A 22,443-nucleotide genomic window follows, 5' to 3' on the forward strand; every position below is an offset into this window, starting at 1 on the left:
TGAACAAATGAAAATACTTGAATTTACTGTGAGACTGATGGTTTTATCTGGGTCTGCATTCAGGAAGTCAGTCTGGAGTTCAGCATCGGAAACTGAAACGTAACCTGCAGCAGAAGTTTGAGTGTGTGTTTGAGGGCATCGCTAAAGCAGGAAACCCCCAAACCCTCCTGAACCAGATCTACACAGAGCTCTACATCACAGAGGGAGGGGCTACAGAGGTCAACCAGGACCATGAGGTCAGACAGATTGAAACAGCATCCAGGAACCCACACAGACCACCAACAACCATCAAATGTGAAGACATCTTTAAAACACCACCTGACAGAGATCAACCAATCAGAACAGTGCTGACAAAGGGCGTGGCCGGCATCGGGAAAACAGTCTTAACACAGAAGTTCAGTCTGGACTGGGCTGAAGACAAAGCCAACCAGGACATCCACTTCATATTTCCATTCACCTTCAGAGAGCTGAATGTGCTGAAGCAGAAGAAGTTCAGCTTGGTGGAACTGGTTCATCACTTCTTCACTGAAACCAAAGAAGCAGGAATCTGGATCTTTGAAGACCTCCAGGTGGTGTTCATCTTAGACGGTCTGGATGAGTGTCGACCTCCTCTGGACTTCAACAACACTCAGATCCTGACTGATGTTACAGAGTCCACCTCAGTAGATGTGCTGCTGATGAACCTCATCAGGAGGAACCTGCTTCCCTCTGCTCGCTTCTGGATAACCACACGACCTGCAGCAGCCAATCAGATCCCTGCTCAGTGTGTTGACTTGGTGACAGAGGTCAGAGGGTTCACTGACCCACAGAAGGAGGAGTACTTCAGGAAGAGGTTCACAGATGAAGAACAGACCAACACAATCATCTCCCACATCAAGACGTCACGAAGCGTCCACATCATGTGTCACATCCCAGTCTTCTGCTGGATCACTGCTACAGTTCTGGAGGACGTGTTGAAGACCACAGACAGAAGACAACTGCCCAAGACCCTGACTGAGATGTACATCCACTTCCTGGTGGTTCAGGTAAAAGTCAAAAACGTCAAGTATGATGGAAGATCTGAAACAGATTCACCCTGGAGTCCAGAGACCAGGAAGATGATTGAGTCTCTGGGAAAACTGGCCTTTGAGCAGCTGAAGAACGGAAACCTGATCTTCTATGAATCAGACCTGACAGAGTGTGGCATCGATATCAGCTCAGCCTCAGTGTACTCAGGAGTGTTCACAGAGGTCTTCAAAGAGGAGAGAGGACTGTACCAGGACCAGAGGTTCTGCTTCATCCATCTGAGTGTCCAGGAGTTTCTGGCTGCTCTTCATGTCCATCAGACCTTCATCAACACTGGAGTCAATCTTCTGTCAGAAGAACAAACCACATCCCAGAGGTCTGGATCTGCACAGACTCAGTTCTACCAGACCGCTGTGGACCAGGCCTTACAGAGTCCAAATGGACACCTGGACCTGTTCCTGCGCTTCCTCCTGGGTCTATCACTGCAGACCAATCACAGACTCCTACAAGGTCTGATGAAACAGACAGGAAGTAGCTCAGAGACCAAGAAGAAGACAGCTGAGTACATCAAGAAGATGATCAATGATAAACTGTCTGTAGAGAAAAGCATCAACCTGTTCCACTGTCTGAATGAACTGGAGGATCGATCTCTGGTGGATGAAATCCAACGATACCTGAGAGGTGGAGGTTTCAACCCAGATGTTCTGTCTCCTGCTCAGTGGTCAGCTCTGGTCTTCATGTTACTGTCATCAGATAAAGATCTGGATGAGTTTGACCTGAACAAATACTCTGGTTCAGAGAAGGCTCTTCTGAATTTGCTGCCAGTCGTCAAAGCCTCCAACAAAGCTGTGTGAGTCCAGACAGAGTGGAGTTTATTGAATTTAGAGTCTGGTTTAGGACATTTTTATACCTTATTCATTCCTTATCAAACCACGACACTGATCATATTAATCAACATCATAACTTAATGGTATTCACATCCAATCCACTTCATGTGTATGACAGTAGGAACACATCTGATCTAGTCCATCAAACATGTGAGTTAGTTTATGGTGGACCATGGATTTAGATCCTGTTTGGTCTTCAGTGCTGGTTGTAGATTCTCTGTAAATAAATCTGTAAATGTAAGTGTTACTGAGACCCCCAGATAAATAAAGGGGTCATAACCATAATCATAAATGAACAGCAGTGAAGGTCCACACGGTTTGTCTGAGTGTTAACAGGAAATAGTAGCTCTGTGATACACTGACTTTATAACCTGATATTTGACCAAAACTAGTGATTATCTGTAGAACTATTGGAACGGAAATGAAGTGGAGTTTAGTGAAGAGCAGTTTATTCTGCAGATGTTTTTGATAAAACAAACCAGTCTGTTTTGTTTCTGCAGACTGACTGTCTATGGCCTATCAGAAAGAGGCTTTGCAGGTCTGTCCTCAGTTCTCAGATCCCAGTCTTCTAATCTGAGATATCTGGATCTCAGTACCAACGACCTGGAGGATTCAGGAGTGAAGATCCTGTCAGATGGACTAAGGAGTCCAGACTGTAAACTGGAGACTCTCAGGTCAGATAAAGTTAGAATCTGAATTCAGTTCTTTCTGATCTTTTGGTCCTGACTGAGTTTTATTAAATCATGTTGCACTTGTTTAAATGAAGGTGTATTAGATCTAGAGCTGCACAATCAAGTCAATCACAAGCAGTGGCAGCTCATCAATAGAGGGCGCTAGGGCGCCACCCCACCTGTCTCACATGAAGAAGAAGACAATAGGAATCACCTAAAATAATAAAAAAAAACCATGAATATTTAAATAAACGAGTAATACATGATACAGGCCGTGAGTACTGTGTATAATCTGCATTCAAGTGGAGTTTAAACATGTTTTCTGTCGTTTAGTGAACATTCAACTGATGTGTTTCCTGTTTGGGGCAAAAATCTGCACCCAAGGCTCTGCCTTTATCATAATAGACTCTTGTTATAAATGGAGCATGTGCAATAGACCCCCTCCAATACAAGAGATAGGAGAACCTCGGCCCCACCCACAGGAGTAATAGGGTGTCCCATTTTTTGGACTTCTTTTCTGATCAAGCTCTTAATTTGACCAGTTAATCTCTTTTATATTAGAAGCTTCCAAAAAAATTTTGGCGCAATTCATAGAGTTTTAGAACCCCCCCCCGCCATCTTTAGGGTGCCCGTCAGCCGAGTGCAGAAAACCCATTTTTCATTGGAAAGTCATACATTTGTCGCAAATGTCATATTAGAGGTTTTGGGGGATGCTGCTGTTGTTCATGAAGGTCTCAAATCATGTAAAGGTCAAGGTCACATGATTTTAGACAAGGTCAAGGGCATTTGACACTGAAAAATGGGTAAAATCATACATTTTTGCTGATTTCTTTATTGCCTAGTCTTATTTCAAAGATATGCACTCAGGGCTTTCACTGGAGAACATTTGATCCTAGATTACCCATCTGGGACCCTCCCTTTTCTTCAGTTCAGCAGGTACCAGATTTCTTTTTCCAGAGAAGGGTAACACATTTTCACTGTAAATTTGCCAAGTCATCCTAAAGGCAAAACACCCAAGAGTAGTAAAGAGAAGAAGGGGAAGCACCCTGGGGGCCCTTTGAAGCAGTGGCGATTTCTCATAGACTGCAGTGGAAGCCCGGCTTCCCCTAAAATTACGAAAATTAAATGGTTAAATATGTTCGGTTGTGTTGACATTTCGTTGACTACAAATGTGTTAGAACACGTTCATCTCACAGATGAGTTTGTTCAGAATCAGTTTTATCACAAATCAACGGACTCCATGTTGTTCACTTCTCATACATTCCCGTTGCGCTGTTTTCTCATACATCTCTGCTCAGTGCATTTGTCCGTAGACGCCGGGCGTCTCTGGGCTTCAATGGGACTGAATGGAACAGTTTTTTTCATTGCCTCAAAACTGGACAGTAATTGGATAAATGCCACAATGTTGTCCCGCTCCCGGACGCCGGGCATCTCTGGGGGTGAATGGAGCTGTGGGCGGAGCTCGGCCAGGCTGGATGCCAGAATCCCACGTGCTGATTGGAGGATCAGTCGAAAGGCTGAATCCCGTTTGATTGACAGCTGTTTTCAGATCTACTCCTTCACTGACACCGTTCAGTTTAATACCGTCACACATTCTGCTGTGAAATCAGAGAAACCACTACGAAATTACTCGTTCATTTCTTGCACTGTAAATAAAACACACTCATTGTACTTCCTTGTTTCAATTTAACATAATTTCAGCATTTTCTTGTTTCAGTTTCATAATTTAATCACTTCTTGTTTGAATTTAGTATCGTTTTGTAGATAGTTAAATTAATCAAACTGTCGGCTTGGTCGGAGTGAAAGGAGCATCTGTAGTTTAAAAAGGCTGAAGTCTTACACCCACAACACAATGGGCCAAGGCAATCTAAGCAGCCTAGCTCTGCTGGACATGCAGAGGACACTGGTCCAGTCCCTGGAAAAGACACTTACTTGGTACGATAAAGTCACTGAGCATTTTCTTAAAAAGGAACGGAGGGACGAATTTTTGTTTAAATAACTTGACTTTTGTTTTTTTTTTTTTTTTTTTTTTTTTTCTTTTAAATGTAAGCCGACAATGAGCTTCCCCTGTCTGAAAGACGAGCAGCCACCACTGCTTTGAAGAGAAAAGGTGGCCCTGCAGATGAATGGGAGGAAGTTATTGGCCCTTCACTGAATGCTATTCCAGCCACTCCACTTAAAATGTGAGTTTTTGATTGAGAGTTCCGTTCAGTGCAGAGTTTGAACAGAGTTTGGATGCTAGAGTTTGGATAGCGTTTATATAGTTTGGAGATAGTTTGAAGAGTTTAGAGAGAGAGATCATTTGAAGATTTAGGAGAGTGAGAAGAGAAGGATGAGTAAGAGGATGGAGCCAGTGAAGAAGAGGAGGATTTCCCCTGTGTGGGAACATTTTAAATTGATAACTCCTAATAAGGTCAACTAAATCTAACATTATTTCAGACACATAAGATTTGCTTATATGGAGTACTGGGAAAGACAAAAAAATTACTGTACCCCAGTTTATATAATCTTGTTCTTGTGTATTTGTGCATCTTCTGTACCATGTGAAAGGGTGTTTTCAAAGGCTGGAGAGGTTGTGTCCAAAAAAAAAGAGACAAGGAAAACAAATTACTTCAAACTAAAAACTGTTGAGAAACTGATATTTCTGAATAAAAATGAATAAAATCTCCCCTGTCCTGTACATCATTGTCCAAGTTACACAAACATGTTCAATGTCCTCTTCCTAGTTCCACAAGTACTTTCACTGTCTTCTGCCTGTTTAAGTCCATGACATTTTCCTAAAGTGGCAAAAAACAAACAAAAAAAAACATTATACAACCTCCCACATATGATTCTACCATTTGGAGTAAATTTACACACACAGAATACATTCAAAAATATCTTATTATACACATATGTGATAATTTTTGTAGAGAAATTATTTGGTCATACATATTTTGTTTTTCATAGTCATTCCACAGAGCCATAACAGACCCGAAAATTCAATGGATCACACGTTCTGTGGTTCAGGTCCAGCTGCCTGTGATTCTACACATTGACAGTAGGTGGTTTTGTGTGCACATGAAGCCTCGAGAAATGAACCCTTTCTCGAACCAATTGGCTCAAGTGGTTCGATGCCTCATGAGGCTTCATCTCACAATCACTAGTAACAGCTGAATTTTCCAACAGTAACATTAACAGAACAGTTACTGCAGGGTCGATCCAATACATTTCATGTTTCATGTTTAGAATTGACTCGGTCAGAGCAGTAGTGTGTTGAGGAGTACACGTCTGCTTTTTCTGCAAAAAGTCATCCTTGGCTCCCATACTCATCTTAATGCTGCATTAAATGTATGATGAAACTGTCAGACAAAATGACAACATTTCTCTTTAAACTGTCATGATCCTTCACACACACACATACAGTACCAGACTCACTAGTAGCATGGGAGCTAACTATCTACAAGGTTGGTCTAAATCTTATAAACGTGTTTCCTCTGTAAATGTTCATTCATAGTTGAAGTGGTCCCGTGGTCCACCAGGCTCAGATACAGATCTGACATGTGACAGTTTTCTTGGTTGTGTCACATATGAAATGTTCCCAAACTCTGGACCGTTTGTTTGTCGTAGCCTGGCTTCAGTGAGCGTCTACCGCTTCTCCTTCTGTTCCAGATCATTAGTGTGCATGTGCTGTCAGTGCATCAAAGATCTGGGAAAAGGCAGATGTCTCACTCTGAGCTACTTCAACTGGCTACGGTCAAACATGGTTTATCCTGGGATTGGATACACACGATGACATCATCTGTTGACATCTGTTGACAGGTCATCTGTTGACATCCCCCAGTCTGTAGATGACCCCAAATCCTACCTGCAAATAAAACACAAAAATAAATTATAAAACCATTTCAATGGTTATTGTCAGATGGCAAAATTAACACTCTTTCCAACTACTAAATTAGTCGTTGACTGATTTTGCTGTCGATTATTAGTCGACTAGTCGTTGCAGCCCTACCAGACATATGATGAGATGAACAAAGAGTAGACAAATAATCAAATATAGAGGCTAGTAGTGGAACCTAACCAACCACTCCTCCTCTCAGCAGCATCGTGTTCCTCCCTGAGCTGAGATCTATGTGGACTGTGATGGTCCTTCAGTCCAGACCTGACCTGATCGTATCATCATCTGTGTCCTCCAGGTTGAGTATCTGTAACCTGTCAGAGAGAAGCTGTGAAGGTCTGTCCTCAGTTCTCAGATCCCAGTCCTGTAGTCTGACACATCTGGAGCTCAACAACATGGACCTGAAGGATTCAGGACAGAAGATCCTGTCAGATGGACTAAGGAGTCCAGACTGTAAACTGGAGACTCTCAGGTCAGATAAAGTTAGAATCTGAATTCAGTTATTTCTGATCTTTTGGTCCTGAGTGAGTTTTATTAAATCATGTTGTACTTGTTTAAATGCAGGTGTATTAGATCTAGAGCTGCACAATCAAGTCAAACACAAGTGTAATCACTAAATCAACCTGTGTAATTATAAAATGGAAAAAGATGATAACTTAAAGGTCAGGATTTAGGTGGATTTATGGTGATCCAGATGGAAAATTAGAGAATAGAAGTTCAACCCCACCTCTGTTCTACGGTGATGATTTGGATTTAGTGACACTGAGCAGATGGAGATACTGTGGACAACATGAAAAATGAAAACATTATGGTGTTTCTACTTGTAAGTTTTGGAATTTTTACACTAGTTTCAGTTTTTAGGTTTGATTTAACATTGTTAAATGACTCATCTGTGCATTTGATTTGATAAACAAGCAAACAGACCCAAATTTCAATAAATAAATTTTTATATATATATATATATATATATTTGTTTTTGTTTTTTTGTTTTTTTTTTTCATTAAATTGTGCAACTTTATTTGGATCTGAGCTGTAGAACAAACTGAGATCTATTTGGACTGTGATGGTCCTTCAGTCCAGACCTGACCTGATTGTAATCCAAATATCATCTGTGTCCTCCAGGTTGAGTATCTGTAACCTGTCAGAGAGAAGCTGTGAAGGTCTGTCCTCAGTTCTCAGATCCCAGTATTCTAGTCTGACTCATGTGGACCTCGACAACATGGACCTGAAGGATTCAGGACTGAAGATCCTGTCAGATGGACTAAGGAGTCCAGACTGTAAACTGGAGACTCTCAGGTTTGGATTGTTCAACCAGTGTGAACGATGATGATTAAAACCATGATGTACATGTAGTGGATCAGTCTGACCTGGTTTTCAGACCAGCTGTTCAGTGTCTGTGTAAGAATTTGCTGGTCTCCTTACTTTAGCCAGGATAGCCGTAGCACCTGAGTCAAATAAAAGCTGCGAGGAGTTGGAAAAATACTTCACTTTTATTTTTGACACACCCAAAAAAAAACAAAACACACAAAAAACCCCCACCAAACAGACAACACGTTCCCCCTCCACAGACACCAGGAAAAATGAAGAACAGTTTACAAGTCTCCAGACCCCTTTAAATAGGTCTGGCTCACACCACTAACCTCCCCACCACAGGTGAACTCAGTGTAGCTTTTAAGTTTGAAATAAACATTCACCTCACTTACACCCATCTACAAAAATAAACCTGAATGTCAACCTTTGTATTCCAAATAACGTATTATCTCTAAAAAATGCACCCCTTGTGATACATTTAATTATTTCCTTCCCCTGCTAAACCTCCCCTCCCTTTGGGCTGCATGGTCTGGTCTGATCGGGCCTATCGTCTGCACCTGGTGATACTGACGAGACTTGGTTGTTGGTCTGCGCCTTTTTCCCCACCTAATCTGAACTGCAAAACTCTGTCTTAAGTGGTGATCAGGAAAGAACTTCTTCAGAGAAATTGATGAGCTGAGCCAGTCTGTCTTCAGAGCCGTACATGTGTTTATTTGCAGAAGCAAGGTGAAACTCACGGAGACACACCCGGGAATGGTCAAAAGGGTAGCCGAAAATCCCCTATCATTTATACCTTGTTTTGGGGCTTGGGGCGTGATTTCCCGCAAACCCGGGCCCCTCCTCTCAAAATCCCTTTTTCCCAGCATTTGTTTCTATTAATTAGCAATATTTAAAAACAACCGTGTCTGGTGTCCTGAGTTATGTTTTTTTATATATATTTCCCAAGCCAGGCCCCCAACAGCACCCTGGGAGTCTGACTCATTATCTTGGCCCAATACCAATTAACACTTTTCATTCCTCTTGACAGGTTTGGGTCGTTTTTTCTCCCCTTACACCCAATTAGACCACCATGCCTGACATGGGAATACTGGTCCCATGTTCTTCCCCAGACTTCATGGTGCATCAAACATTAGACTCCTATGCTGGGAAACAACTTCACATGTTTACTTCTTGGGCTCTTTTCCAATTACGTTTTTATTTCTTATCATTTTTCATCAATACTCTGGTGGCTGCATGATCTGGACTGATCAGGCAGATCTTCTACACCTGGCCTGCACTCACATGGGTGCGCTTCCATGTGAGTGCCCCATCCGCTGACCTCAAAAGGAAAAAGAGAAAACAAAATGAAATGAGCAAACTTTAAGTGAGGACAAACTAAATAGTTATCATTTTAGCTGTGTAGCAAGAATAGGATACCAAATTATTTATTAATTGAGTGTTGATTTATTGATTAATTTAATTATAGATTTATAACTAAGCTTAAACTTAAATCAACCCAAAACAATAATTTAGAGGTCTTGCAAAGGTGATAGTTCGTGGACTGCACAGTGAACCCATGTGTGAATAAATAGTACACAAAGCACAACTGAAACAATGGATTTATATACATATAAATAATTTATTAACTAAACTAAGACACACACATAACATAGAGACAAAAGACAAATACGATAAAAGAAGCAGGAGATTATGGACAGGAGAATATGTAGATTAAGTTGGCAGATAGCTATATTCAAGATACTATAATGTTAGTGAGGTTACGTTGAGGTAAACCTACTTAACTTGGAATAACACCAACTCAGATAAATCAGGAGCAAGTTTTCTTACAAGTTGTTGCGGTGCGGATGCAGCAACTGGCACGGCCTTGATGGCGGATGGATGAAGTCTTCTGACGTAGTTCGAAGCAGGAACCGGCTGTGAAGCGACGTGCTTGCGCTGGAGGCCTGAAGGTCTGGAGGTCTGAAGTTCTGCTGGCTGGAGGAGGTTCACAGCTGGCTCTGGCGGCTGGTTCTGGAAAGCTCGCCAGGAGAAGTGGAGAACAGCGAAGATGATAAAGCTCTTTGGAGAGCTTAGAGGATAGAACAGCTCTGAGAGCCAAGGAGATGGTCAAGACTCCTTGGAGAAAGCTCTCTGCTCTTAGGTGAGAGCCCAGAAGATGGACAGGACTCTCTATGTAGGTGAGAGCTCGGAAGAGGTGGAGAAAGCTCTGGAAAAGACTCTTCTCTTTGCGTAGGTGAGAGCCCTGGAGATGGTAAAGACTCTTTAGAAAAGTTGGTTTCATTCACTTTTATAGTTCTGTCCAAAAACCAGCTGGACACGCCTTCCTCGTGCATATAGATGAGTCATCGATGCCTTGGGGTGTTGCCTTCTTTGTCTGTTTTCGGCGGGAAAACACCTCCTCGTGAATATTCAAAAGTATCACGTTTCTCTTCCCTCTTGGGAAGACAGAGGGGGAGAGGACTGTGGGCAGCCTTGTAAGAAAACTTTGCATCCTTAAATAAGATCCTGAAATAAGATCACTTAAACTTTATACATCACCTGTAACCTCACTTAAGTATCAGTAAAATAATAGCATGATTATTCAGACATGCTATAAGCAGTGATACTCTTACTTTCACATAATTCACCGTGAACATGATCAGGACACACACATGTGAAACCACTGGTCAGGCAAATGGCTTAAGTATTACATGCATAAAAGAGTTAACGTGCTGAGTTAATCAACATTAACACATAATGTAATACATTATTAACATGGCACATATAGTGATTTTTGTCATTCAGTCCTTTGTTCGTTTCTGGGTTCATCTTCACCTCGGGATAAGCAAGAATGATGGGACACAGATGTTGAGAGGCAAAAGGTCAGCTTAGTGTCAAAACCGAGTCCATTAGGCTCATTCCTTAAGATCATCTGTCTTCGTAAATGTCATTTGCAGAGGATGTCCGTGGACTGACCTGCTAAACAACCAATCAGCATGGTTGTTCAGGAATTTGGTTTGACACGGAGAGGAAGATAATATAATTTATAATTCTGTTTTTGAGTCTGTTCACTCACTCCACCGTCATGAGACTACAGCTGTCAACACAAAAAGCGATCATCAGTAACTCAGGTTGATAAAATTAAAGGGTTAAATGCAAATACTGAATAATTAAACTAGATAGGTGTAAGGGTAAATACAAAATGATTAAACTAAATGGGTGTGAGGTGGATGGCATACACCTGATTAGTGGGGGGGGCGTCACAACAGCTCCCTCACAGTGACATGAAACACATGCATGTTCCTTTATTTCTATGAAACAAACACAGGAACTAAACTGTATGAAGATGTATTTGAACCAAATGAGTCTAAATCTACAGATATTATCCAAAGGACAGTAAAGTGTCTACAGTCTGAGGGTTGGACTGGAGTGGAACTGGTTTGTCTGTTCAAACACTGGAACCCAAGAACCATTGAACCTTTGATTTGGAGGTGGTGAAGGATGTTCATTTATGCACTTGATGTTTTTGGACCAATATCTGTACATTTGTGTCTTTATTTGGTTAAAGTCAATCTCCATCCAAATAAATTTGTCTGAGTAACAATAAAAGATCATGGGCCTCATGTATAAAGCGTGTGTACGCTCAAAAACCTGGCGTACGCCCTTTTCCACGCTCACGTTCAGATGTATAAAGAGTGAAATGACCGTAGAAATGTGTGGTCCTCCACGCCAAGTCCATGTCTGGCGTACGCACATTTCTAGTGCTTTGGAACCTTTGGCGACACTTAGAGGTGACACTGAAAAACTGTTAATAATGTGAAAAAGGTCATTCATCCGATTGATGGGCACATCAGAGATACACAGAAGAACAATGAACACACCAACATGTCATCCCACTGATAGAGCAGCACATCCACCACCAGAACCAGAACCAACCAGAACCTGGACTAACCAGACCAACCTTGTACCCATCAATGCCAATCCTGCCTGGGAGGACATTAAGCAACAAACATATGAAGAGACAAGGACCCAAAATTCACTGGTTGATAAATGCATTTAATGTAGTGTTCATGTCTGTGAGAACATTTATTAGTCAGTGCAGTCACTTATTGACTCCGCCAATTGTTCTCTCTCTGTCCTCTTGTGACTTGGGTCAACACGGACCCATGCCAGTCGGACAGGCATCAGCAGCTGGCAGTAGGACTGGAGGACTGGCTATCGCTGGGGAGTCAACAGGAAGCCTCTGTGACTGGAGGATGATACTGCATCTGACCTTCTTCTGCCTCATGTTGGAAAATAATAGTTTGAGTGATTAAACATGAGTCAAAGTCTATGATTTCCTCTTTGATATCCTGACATGACTATGCATGAACCTTTATCTTGTTTGGCTGTGATCCAGTGGCGGCTGCTCGTCTTTCAGACAGGGGAAGCTCATTGTCGGCTTACATAAAAAAAAAATAATAATAATAAATAAATTTTAAAAAAATTGTCAAGCTATTTAAACATAAATTCGGCCCTCCGTTCCTTTTTAAGAAAATGGTCAGTGACCTTATCGTACCAAGTAGGCGTCTTTTCCAGGGACTGGACCAGTGTCCTCTGAATGTCCAGCAGACCTAGGCTGCTTAGATTGCCTTGGCCCAGTGTGTTGTGGGTGTAAGACTTCAGCCTTTTTAAACTAGAGATGCTCCTTTCACTCCGACCTGGCCGACAGTTTGATTGATTTAACTATCTACAGAACAATATTAAACTTGAACAAGAAATGATTAAATTATGTAACTGAAACAAGAAAACACTGAAATTATGTTAAATTGAAACAAGGAAGTACAATGAGTGTGTTTTATTTACAGTGCAAGAAATGAACGAGTAATATCGTAGTGGTTTCTCTCTTGATTTCACAGCAGAATGAGCGACAGTATTAAACTGAACTGTGTCAGTGAAGGAGTAGATCTGAAAACAGCTGTTAAACGGGATTCAGCCTTTCGACTGATCCTCCAATCAGCACGTGAGATTCTGGCGTCCAGCCCGGCCAAGCTCCGCCCACAGCTCCATTCACCTTCAGAGACGTCCGGGGGCGGGACAACATCGTGGCATTTATCCAATTACCGTCCAGTTTTGACGCAATGAAAAAAACTGTTCCACTCAGTCCCATTGAAGCTCAGAGACGCCCGGCGTCTACGGACAAATGCACTGAGCAGAGATGGAGGAGAAAACAAGAGACACGGGAATGGAGGAGAAGTGAACAACATCGCGTCCGTTGATTTGTGATAAAGCTGATTCTGAATGAACTCATCTTTGAGATGAACGTGTTCTAACACATTTGTAGCCAATAAAATGTCAACACAACCGTACATATTTAACCATTTAATTTTCATAATTTTAGGGGAAGCCGGGCTTCCACTGCAGTCTATGAGAAATCGCCACTGATGTGATCAGACTATTATATGACCTGTAGAATGAACTAATGTGCGAGTTACTCAAATACTATATATATATATATATATATATATATATATATATACACACACACACATACATACACTTTGGGGGTGATCCGAGTCAGCCCTGTGAGACCAGTGTCACTCAAAGTACCGGCGACTCTTTCCTCAAAATGGCTAAATTCGTCTCTTTTCTCCTTCCGCCTTTTTTGGCCTCCGCTTCGTGTCCACCTTGACGTCATCATCTGATCATGCATAGATGGGAATTCCAGAGGGAATCCCACCTGCAGACCCTGTTTATACTAATTTGCATATTTAAATGTAGGCGTGGAGAGGGAGGAGTCAGGTAGTCCAACATATGCGTTCAATTCCGCGCTGATTGAGATGTAAAAAGGAAGTGTGCTTGGATTTGGGCATACGCTCAGTTTTATACACCTGGATTTTTTTGTGCGTACAGACTTTTCTGGATTTCAGCGTACGCCAGGTTTCAGTATGAAATCCACGCAAGTCTTTATACATGAGGCCCCAGGTCTTTCTAGACGTTGGACAGGGACTGGACTAGTCTTAGTCCAGTTCAGATCTTGTCCTGAACTGACTCAGTCAAATAGAGACTGAGTCCAGGTAAATCCCATTTGTGCTGAAATCCATCCACAGAATAACTGTGTTCGTCACACGGAGGTTACCCCTTTAAGCCAGATCCCCGGGCCACACCAACATAGACACAAGAAAGCGGTGTTTATATAAAAGCAATGATTTATTTGTAATAAAATAACAGAATGGAATCTATGTATAAAAACAGTTAAAACACTACTGATCAGTGATTAAAATATGTTAAAACATAAAACAATCTAAAAAGGGACCGCAACGAATAAAACACAAAAAATGTCTCAGAGTCCCACATCCAAAGAAATCAGCGCTAAGCGCTAGTCAAGATACTCAAGTCTGTTGACGGCGTCCGTGTAGCGTCACACGGTGAGTCTTTGTTCAGGCCTTGTCTTTGTGGGTCCGGTCACAGCGCCACGGCCTCGCTCCATTGCGGCTAGTCCGGGTCAGGGAAACTATCGCGGCGTCTGCTTTGTGTCCTCCTGCAGCTCCGATACGCTGTTCCTCACCGGCTCGTCCTCCCCCAGGAACGCTCCGCCGCAGCTGGAAGAACAGTATCTACTTACGAGCTGTTTCACACAGATAACAGCCACATACACCAACACAAACAGTTTCATACGTTCCTTCACTTAGCGTATTTGTGGCTCATTAAGGTCCTTTTCACCCCGACACCGTCCGAAAACTGGAACGCTGGTCTTGAAACACTGTCCTGCAGAGCCTCGAACTCCTTCTTGTCGCCGAGTCTGTGTCTTTTATAGCCGAAGAGGAAGTCCGTGGAAGGAGAGTGAAACACCTTTCAGGTGTGCACCTCCGCTAATTATCTAGCCCAGCTGGCTGTGGACCAATAGTTAGTGTAGTGTAGGGGGAGGGGAACAGGGGGAGACAGAAGTGCTGGATAAAAAAGTCCAATCCACATTGGCTTCTGCTTAGTCAATATAAAATCACTGCAAGCTGAGCAGTCAGAATATAATATATATGCACACACACACACACACCATGCAATATAAAATTTACAATAAAAAATGCACAGCAAGCATTAAAACACTAAAAGCATCGCCATGTACGATTGTTCAGCATGTAACAGCCCCTGTCATCCTGTGACATGTCCAACAGCTGACGCTGCTTCTTTTCCTGCTCAGATGATGTGTGATGTTTGTGTTGCAGACTGTCAGGATGTCTGATCACAGAGGAAGGATGTTCTTCTCTGGTCTCAGCCCTAAAGTCCAATCCGTCCCATCTCAGACTGCTAGACCTGAGCTACAACCATCCAGGAGCCTCAGGACAGGAGCTGTCTGCTCTAGTGGAGGATCCACACTGGACACTGGACACTGTCAGGTATGGACTGAGCTGATGCACACACAGATAATGTGTGATAGAACAGGTGGAGCTGACAGGAACACTCTGTCACAGCTGATTCCACATCCTTTACTGAAGTTCCAGACCATGGTCACAGATACAGATGTTCAATAAGGGACTGACAGGAACCATTGACTGGATGTGAACAGAAAAGCTGGAGTGGATCAGAGTGATGGAATGTCCATGTTTAATGCTGATCTGACCCCCCCCCCTCCTCCTTTCAGGTTGGAGCCCAGTGGAGTCCGATGGTTGAGACCAGGTCTGAGGAAGTGTAAGTGGATTTCCATTAGATTACAGATGAAACCCAACCTGAACATACAGTGAGAGCTGGTACCACATTAGAAAACACATCAACTGTCAGTGAAGACAGTGGGTGAGCTGACAGCTGATTGGTCAGGACACGGATCACATGACACAAACACCCTGAGGGACGAGTCCTCAGAACCTCCGACCATTGGCCAATCACACCTCCTCTGTCTTTATGGATCATTCTAGTGTCGTTCTTGTGCCGCTGTCTGATAAAGGTGGAAAACGAACAAACAATAAAGTCAAAAACACAGCTGAGTCGATCAGGAGGAAAGTTTGTCACAGTAACAAGTTCAACCCAAAACATCAAATCACTTCCATAAATATTTATTATCCATTAGATAAAGGCCCTAATATTATGGATTTTATGGACAATTAGGAAAAAGGGAAAGAGTGAATTAATAAATCTGTGCAAAGGTCATCACTAATACAGTTTGTTTTTGATCAGAAGGTTTTTGACAGTGAACTTGGAGACACAGACTGAACAGAACCATTGGAATGAAATGTCAGTAAATTCCAGTTCCTGTCTATCTGTCCTTGACTACTGCCTACATGACATTAGACAGAAAAACCACAACTACAACTCACATCTCAGAGCTTCTCTGTAGAGGTAGACTGATATATCAGCCGGCCGATGCATCTGTATTTTTTGAAAGCCAATATTTGATCAGTAGTTCAAATGTTATAAGGTATTTGATCAGGCACCTGTGTGGGCAGCACGTGAAGTTCAATAAATGTTCAAAGAGTATTATGTGTACATGTATTAATAATTTCATTTATATTGCTGCATAAAAATCTTAATTATCTCCATCCAGCCATTATCTTCCCCTTCTTCTGGGGCTGGGTCGCGGTTTAACAGTCTAAGCAGGGACGCCCAGACTTCCTTCTCCCCAGACTCCTCCTCCAGCTCTTCCGTGGGTACCCCGACGCATTCCCAGGCCAGCTGAGAGACATAATCTCTCCAACGTGTCCTGGGTCTTCTCCAAGGTCTCCTCCCGGTGGGACATGCCCGGAACACCTCCCCAGGGAGGCGTCCAGGAGGCATCTGAAACAGATGCCCGAGCCACCTCAGCTGGCCCCTCTCGACGTGGAGGAGCAGCAGCTCTACTCCGAGCTCCTCCCTGGTGACTGAGCTCCTCACCCTATCCCTAAGGGTGTGCCCAGCCACCCTGCAGAGGAAACTCATTTCGACCGCTTGTATCTGGGATCTTATCCTTTCGGTCATGACCCAAAGCTCATGACCATAGGTGAGGGTAGGAACATAGATTGACCTTAATTATCTAAGTATTTCAATTATTTTTTTACGGTCAATGTGCTTTAAAAAACAAAAACAAATCTGCCTTAAATATCGACCTTAAAAATCAGCTGTAGGTATCGGCCATCACCTAACTAAATTTTAAAAAATCGGCATCGGCCTTAGAAAAACCCATATTGGTCGACCTCTACTTCTGTGAAATAAAAGTGACTCAGACACGTTTCAGACCAGGCCTTTATTTGTCTCCATCATGAATTTCCCCAAAACCATCAGAACTCAAACCTGTGGAGGTTTAAAGTGCTGTGATGCTGCTACCCATCAGTGATCTGCATTGGAACACACATGATCTATGGGATCACATGATCAGCATTTATTTAGTCACATATTTCTGTGGAAGATTTTCATGATAACTTCATGACTTCTTTGTTTGGTCTTTGAATGAACTACTAGGACTTGAACTATCAGGACTTGTGTTTAATATAATACAAACTGAACCAAAATTAACAAAAAACTAATTAGAGTGAGAACAGCAAAGTTACAAAGAACATATTTTAAATATTCAACAAAATCAACATTTTTAAAAACAATTTTCTTCATTTTTTTCATTTTTCTGATTATTTTGTTCAGTTTGTTTCATTATTGATGTTTTTGCTAATTCATTTTATATTTTCTTTCATTAGTTTTGTTAATTCTGTAATAGTTTTGTTGTTTGTTCATTTTCATTCATTTGACTGATTGGTGTGTTCAGCTTTTATTCTTTTGTTGAGTATTAGTGTTTGTAATGTGGTACCAGGTGAGGTTGTGTAACTGTGGTTTTATATTCACACTGATGCGGCGTCTTTCCTTGTGACTGCACAGCTAGCAGCTAGCTTACAGCTATAAAACACACACATCACCAATCCAACATATGGTCATTTGTGTCACAGTAACAGTGTGTGAACCAGGGACACAATTACAAATAAGTCATTCTCTAGTCTTTCCCTAAAGTCAAATCAAGCTGATCACTGATCAATAACTGCAGCTGTTTTGTGTTTTCTTCTGTCCATCAGATTTCTGTGAACTCACCCTGGATCCAAACACAGCGAATGAAAAACTGAAACTGTCTGAAAACAACAAGAAGGTGGAACGAGTGGAGGAGGTTCAGTCATATCCTGATCATCAGGACAGGTTTGACTACTGGCCTCAGCTGATGTGTTCAACTGGTCTGACTGGTCGCTGTTACTGGGAGGTCCAGTGGAGTGGAGAGGCTGATGTATCAGTGACTTACAGAGGAATCAGAAGGAAAGGACGCAGTCATGACTGTGAGTTTGGAGAAAATTATCAGTCCTGGAGTCTGTACTGTTATGAAGGTAGATACAGGGTCTGGCATAATAACAAATACACAGACCTCCCTCAGTCCTCCTCCTCCTCCTCCTCCTCTGGTACAGTATCAGTGTATGTGGACTGTCCTGCTGGATCTGTGTCCTTCTACAGAGTCTCCTCTGACAAACTGATCCACCTCCACACCTGCAAAACCACATTCACTGAACCACTGTTTGGAGGATTTGGACTCATGTACCCAGGATCCACAGTGTGTTTGTGTGATGTGTAGTTGTATAGTTGTGTAGTTGTGTTGTGTGGTTGTATAATTGTGTTGTGTAATTGTGTAGTTGTGTTGTGTAGTTGTGTTGTGTAGTTGTATAATTGTGTTGTGTAGTTGTATAGTTGTGTTGTGTAGTTTTATAATTGTGTTGTGTAATTGTTGTGTGTTGCTGGTCCCAGACTGTGAAACAACCTGCCTCTGTATATCAGACAGGCCTCCTCCTTGCTCGTTTTTAAATCTCTTCTTAAAATCCACCTGTTCTCTTTGGCCTTTTAACACTCTTGCAATGTTGACATTTTGTTTCTGTTTTGATATTTTAACTTGTTTGATTTGATTTGAATGTTTTTGATGCTTTTATTAATTTGTATTGTGCTTTTATGCTTCTGTACAGCACTTTGGTACACTGTGGTTGTTTTAAAGTGCTTTATAAATAAAGTTGGATTGGATTGGAATTGTGTAGTTGTGTTGTGTAGTTGTATAGTTGTGTTGTGTACATAACTCGTTGAATCCAAATCAGTTGAATTTGATCTCCATTCTGTGTCAGCTGATCATCACCAAATACACTGTGGTATTTTGATAAAGCCTTAAGTGTGTGTATTGTATTTCATGACGTTGAGTAACTTCAGGTATATCATGTTTGTGTGTCCCAGGAGTAGGAAAGAGAGGATGTTCCCACCAAAGCTATGTTCAAAACAAAGTCATTAATAACATATCATCGTATTTGGCAGAGTTTATCACACACGTAGCGAATGGTTAGTTCCTTTAAGGGTAATAATGATGTACAAACGCCCCTGTATAAAATCCCTGTTGAATAAAGAATGGGAGAGATTCCCTGAGATCATCCCGAAGTCATCATTTCTTTGTTATATTAGCCACAACAACTAAACATTTACAAACACCAATAACATCAGTCACCCTTAATTCAACTATTATATGGTTTGTTTTTGATGCTTGTTTCCTTAATTTTACTTCATTCTTTTTAATTCTGACATTATGATGAATTTTTTATCTTGTGTTTTCATTTTTCTTCATTTATGTTGATTTTTTTTCTGATCATTTTGAGTTTTGTTTTTTTTTTCTTCTTCATTTTAAGTTCACTTTGGTAATTATTTTGTTAATGTTTCTACATTTTGACAATTCATTAATTATGTTTTTCTTGATTTAGTTTAGATATTTTGTTCATGTCGATGATTTTGTTCATTTGGATTTTATATTTTCCCATATTTGTTCTTTTTAAAAAAAAAAAAAAAAAAAAAAAACTTTGCTTTTTTGTTTTTAATTTTCATAATTTCTTATCATTACTTTGTCCTTTTTCCCATTTTATTATTTTGCTTTTTTTCCATTTTAATTCATTAATTCTTAATATTACTCAATTATGCGGAATTATTTGTCCTATTTTTTCATTTTTCGTTTATGTTCTTTTTTTCGTAAATGTTGGAGATTATTCCATTCTATATTTTTCTTCATGTTGAATATTTAGTTAATTTTGACCGGTTTTTCATTTGGACTTGTCATTACTTAGAGGTTCTTATGCTATAACACTGCTGTATGGCAAGCCGAGTGAGCATTTATTAGATATCCTTGATATCCACTGCCGTTTTGCTGCACTAGAAAGGCAAAACGTCACACTAGTTTAGTGTTAGTAGTGAGGGACAAAAACGTGCACTAGTTAACTAGTGAAGGCCAAAATGTTAACTAGTTAACTAGTGGATGCATTTTTGCCATTACTAGTTTACTAGTGCAGCTAAAATCTCTCACTAGTTAACTAGTAGGAGCCAAAAATGTTCTCTAGTTAACTAGTGAATGCATATTTGACCTCACTAGTTTACTAGTAAAAGCCAAAATCCTCACTAGTTAACTAGTAGATGCATTTTAGACATACTAGTTAACTAGTATGGTACAAAATGTCCACTAGTAAACTAGTACGGTACAAAATACCTACTAGTAAACTAGTTGAGCGTATGCTAATGAGGAGGTGGGTACAAAGATTACACCGAAGCTTCCTATTGGCTTTTCCTGGAAGATTCCCACCATAACATAAAATCATGTCCCAAGGCACGGCTGCACATTATGCATTTCCGGTGGAATATCAGGACGGGTTGTTTTTTTTAATCCTTCAACTTTATCAAACAAAATCTGGACATACATTCTGAAGAAATACAGAATTTCTTTTTTTTTTTGTTCAGACTGAGCATCGATATCAACCTTATGCTGAAACAGTATTTGTAATCTCAGGATGTTAAATCACTTCTGCTGACCGTAGAGTGCAGAGCTACTGGGCCTGGCCAAGCGAAAGTGAACATCAGGACCAATTTCTTTTTTCTCCAAAACCATATTTCTGATTACTCAGTATGAAAGACATAGACCGCTAAGTTTCTAAAACTGTTTAATTTGTATGTTTATGTTTATGTTTACGCATTTGGCAGACGCTTTTTTCCAAAGCGACTTACAGGGGAAAACCAATTAAATCACTCAATCAATCAAATTTTATTTATATAGCGCCAGATCACAAGAAAGTTATCTCTTGACATTTTATATATAGAGTTGGTCAAAACCAGACTCTAAGTCAATTCTACAGAAACCCAACAGAATTTGTACCTGAATTGCAACTGGATATATAAGAACATATATGAGAAAAAAAAAAAATTTAATTTACAGTGCAAATTAAGAACAGTTAAGGTTGTAAAGCATAAAGCATAAATTCTGAATGTTAATAGCAATGTGTAAATAAATATGTTCAAAATATATGCCTGTGTGTAATCGCATATTTCACATTTCATCTTGAATGTTAATATATATGTAAGGAGGGGTTTGGAATAACTGTTCTTATAATAAGTGGATGATGGGCCGAATTAAAACGCGAAATATTAAAACCTAAGTGAAAGACAGCAATTGTGCAACCAAAAAAAAAAAAGAGTCACTGTTAAAATGAATTATGAAATTTATTCAATTACAATAAATACAATTAAAAACACTACATTTAAAAATAGTATTTAAAAAGAAAAACAAGGAATGAGGTAGCACAATGGTTCTTTCCAAGGAGTGACACGACGGTGATCCACCAGGTGAGTCCAGACCTCAGCACGTCCGGCCCGCTCCTGAACAGAACACACACACATACACAGGCGGCAGCACGGAGCACAGCCAAAGGCAAACAGCATACAGACAGGTACAAAAAAGTTACATACACGCCCGTCACCCTACCGCTGCGTCGTTCGGGCCTCGTTGTGCAGAGCTTCACCGAAGACCGACACCAGCTCGAGCTCTTCGCTCCTCCTCTTCAGCTCCACCTATCCGCACCTGACAGATGGCACACACAAAGGCCAGCACAGGACACACCGGCGCACCAAACCCCCGGCCAAAGGCCGCTGTGGTCAGAACGCGTGAATCAAACTTCTCTAATACTCACAGACAGGGAGAGCTCTCCGTTCTCCTGCTGCTGTATCCGGCCCCACAGAGTTCTCCACACAGTGCGCTCTGGTCCACGTTCGTGTCTGTCCATGTAGCAGCGGTCAACTGCTGAAACAGGGTCTGACTGCTGGCCGCTGCGTGTGAGTCTCACCGTGGTGTTGGTGGTCTCTCCTCGGCATCTGGCTGGTCCTGTGCATGCCGATGTCCTCCGGTCGCGTGCCTCACTCCTCTCCAGGGCCGAGCAGAGAGCTATAAAGGGGCAGGGGCTCAAACTTCCAAAAGGGCACATGAAAACGAATAACCACCAATTACAAAGTTCACATTTATGACAATATGACAAAGGGTAGTTCAACAATGTTCACATTTAGCAACAAGCAACATTATTAATCCACAGCAAGTCAAAGATTGACCAAATGGTCCAGATCAATGTCCTCAATACTGGGTGTGTCCTCCCTGAGCCCTAACACAGGCTGTGCACCTTCTGCACATACTCTGGATTCACCTCCTGATCCTATCTGGGGGATGTTGTCCCACTCTTCCTGAAGGGCCTGGATGAGCATCTGGCGGTTGCCAGGTGCTGGACGCCTAGCATACACGGATCTACCAAGAATATCCCACAGATGTTCAATGGGATTGAGATCTTTGACTTGCTTTGGATTAATAATGTTGCTTGTTGCTAAATGTGAACTTTGTTGAACTACCCTTTGTCATATTTTACATTATCCTCTGGATACTCATCCACTGTTTTGTTGTTTGTTGTATTTT

The 22,443-nt window shown here is 41.4% G+C and overlaps 3 protein-coding genes and 1 pseudogene across 3 annotated transcripts in view; 3 read left to right on the forward strand and 1 right to left on the reverse strand.

Moving 5' to 3' along the window:
• The window catches only part of LOC115436245 (NLR family CARD domain-containing protein 3-like), a 42,237-nt gene extending 23,682 nt beyond the window's left edge, over window positions 1–18,555 (forward strand). Inside the window, exons 7-11 of the mRNA XM_030159041.1 lie at window positions 68–1,855; window positions 7,563–7,736; window positions 14,933–15,103; window positions 15,349–15,395; window positions 17,735–18,555. Coding sequence (XP_030014901.1) covers window positions 68–1,855; window positions 7,563–7,736; window positions 14,933–15,103; window positions 15,349–15,395; window positions 17,735–18,276 — 2,722 coding nt within the window. The 3' untranslated portion in view covers window positions 18,277–18,555. The remainder of the gene's footprint in view (window positions 1–67; window positions 1,856–7,562; window positions 7,737–14,932; window positions 15,104–15,348; window positions 15,396–17,734) is intronic.
• LOC115436284 (zinc finger protein 345-like) overlaps window positions 1–22,443 on the forward strand; it is a 589,760-nt gene that overhangs the window by 410,235 nt on the left and 157,082 nt on the right. The window lies entirely within an intron of this gene.
• LOC115435837 (zinc finger protein 420-like) overlaps window positions 1–22,443 on the forward strand; it is a 363,895-nt pseudogene that overhangs the window by 215,152 nt on the left and 126,300 nt on the right.
• The window catches only part of LOC115435836 (uncharacterized), a 1,131,008-nt gene that overhangs the window by 108,866 nt on the left and 999,699 nt on the right, over window positions 1–22,443 (reverse strand). The gene's annotated exons all lie outside the window — the stretch shown is intronic.

Source organism: Sphaeramia orbicularis, chromosome 16, assembly GCF_902148855.1.
Source record: "Sphaeramia orbicularis chromosome 16, fSphaOr1.1, whole genome shotgun sequence".
NCBI lineage: Eukaryota > Metazoa > Chordata > Actinopteri > Kurtiformes > Apogonidae > Sphaeramia > Sphaeramia orbicularis.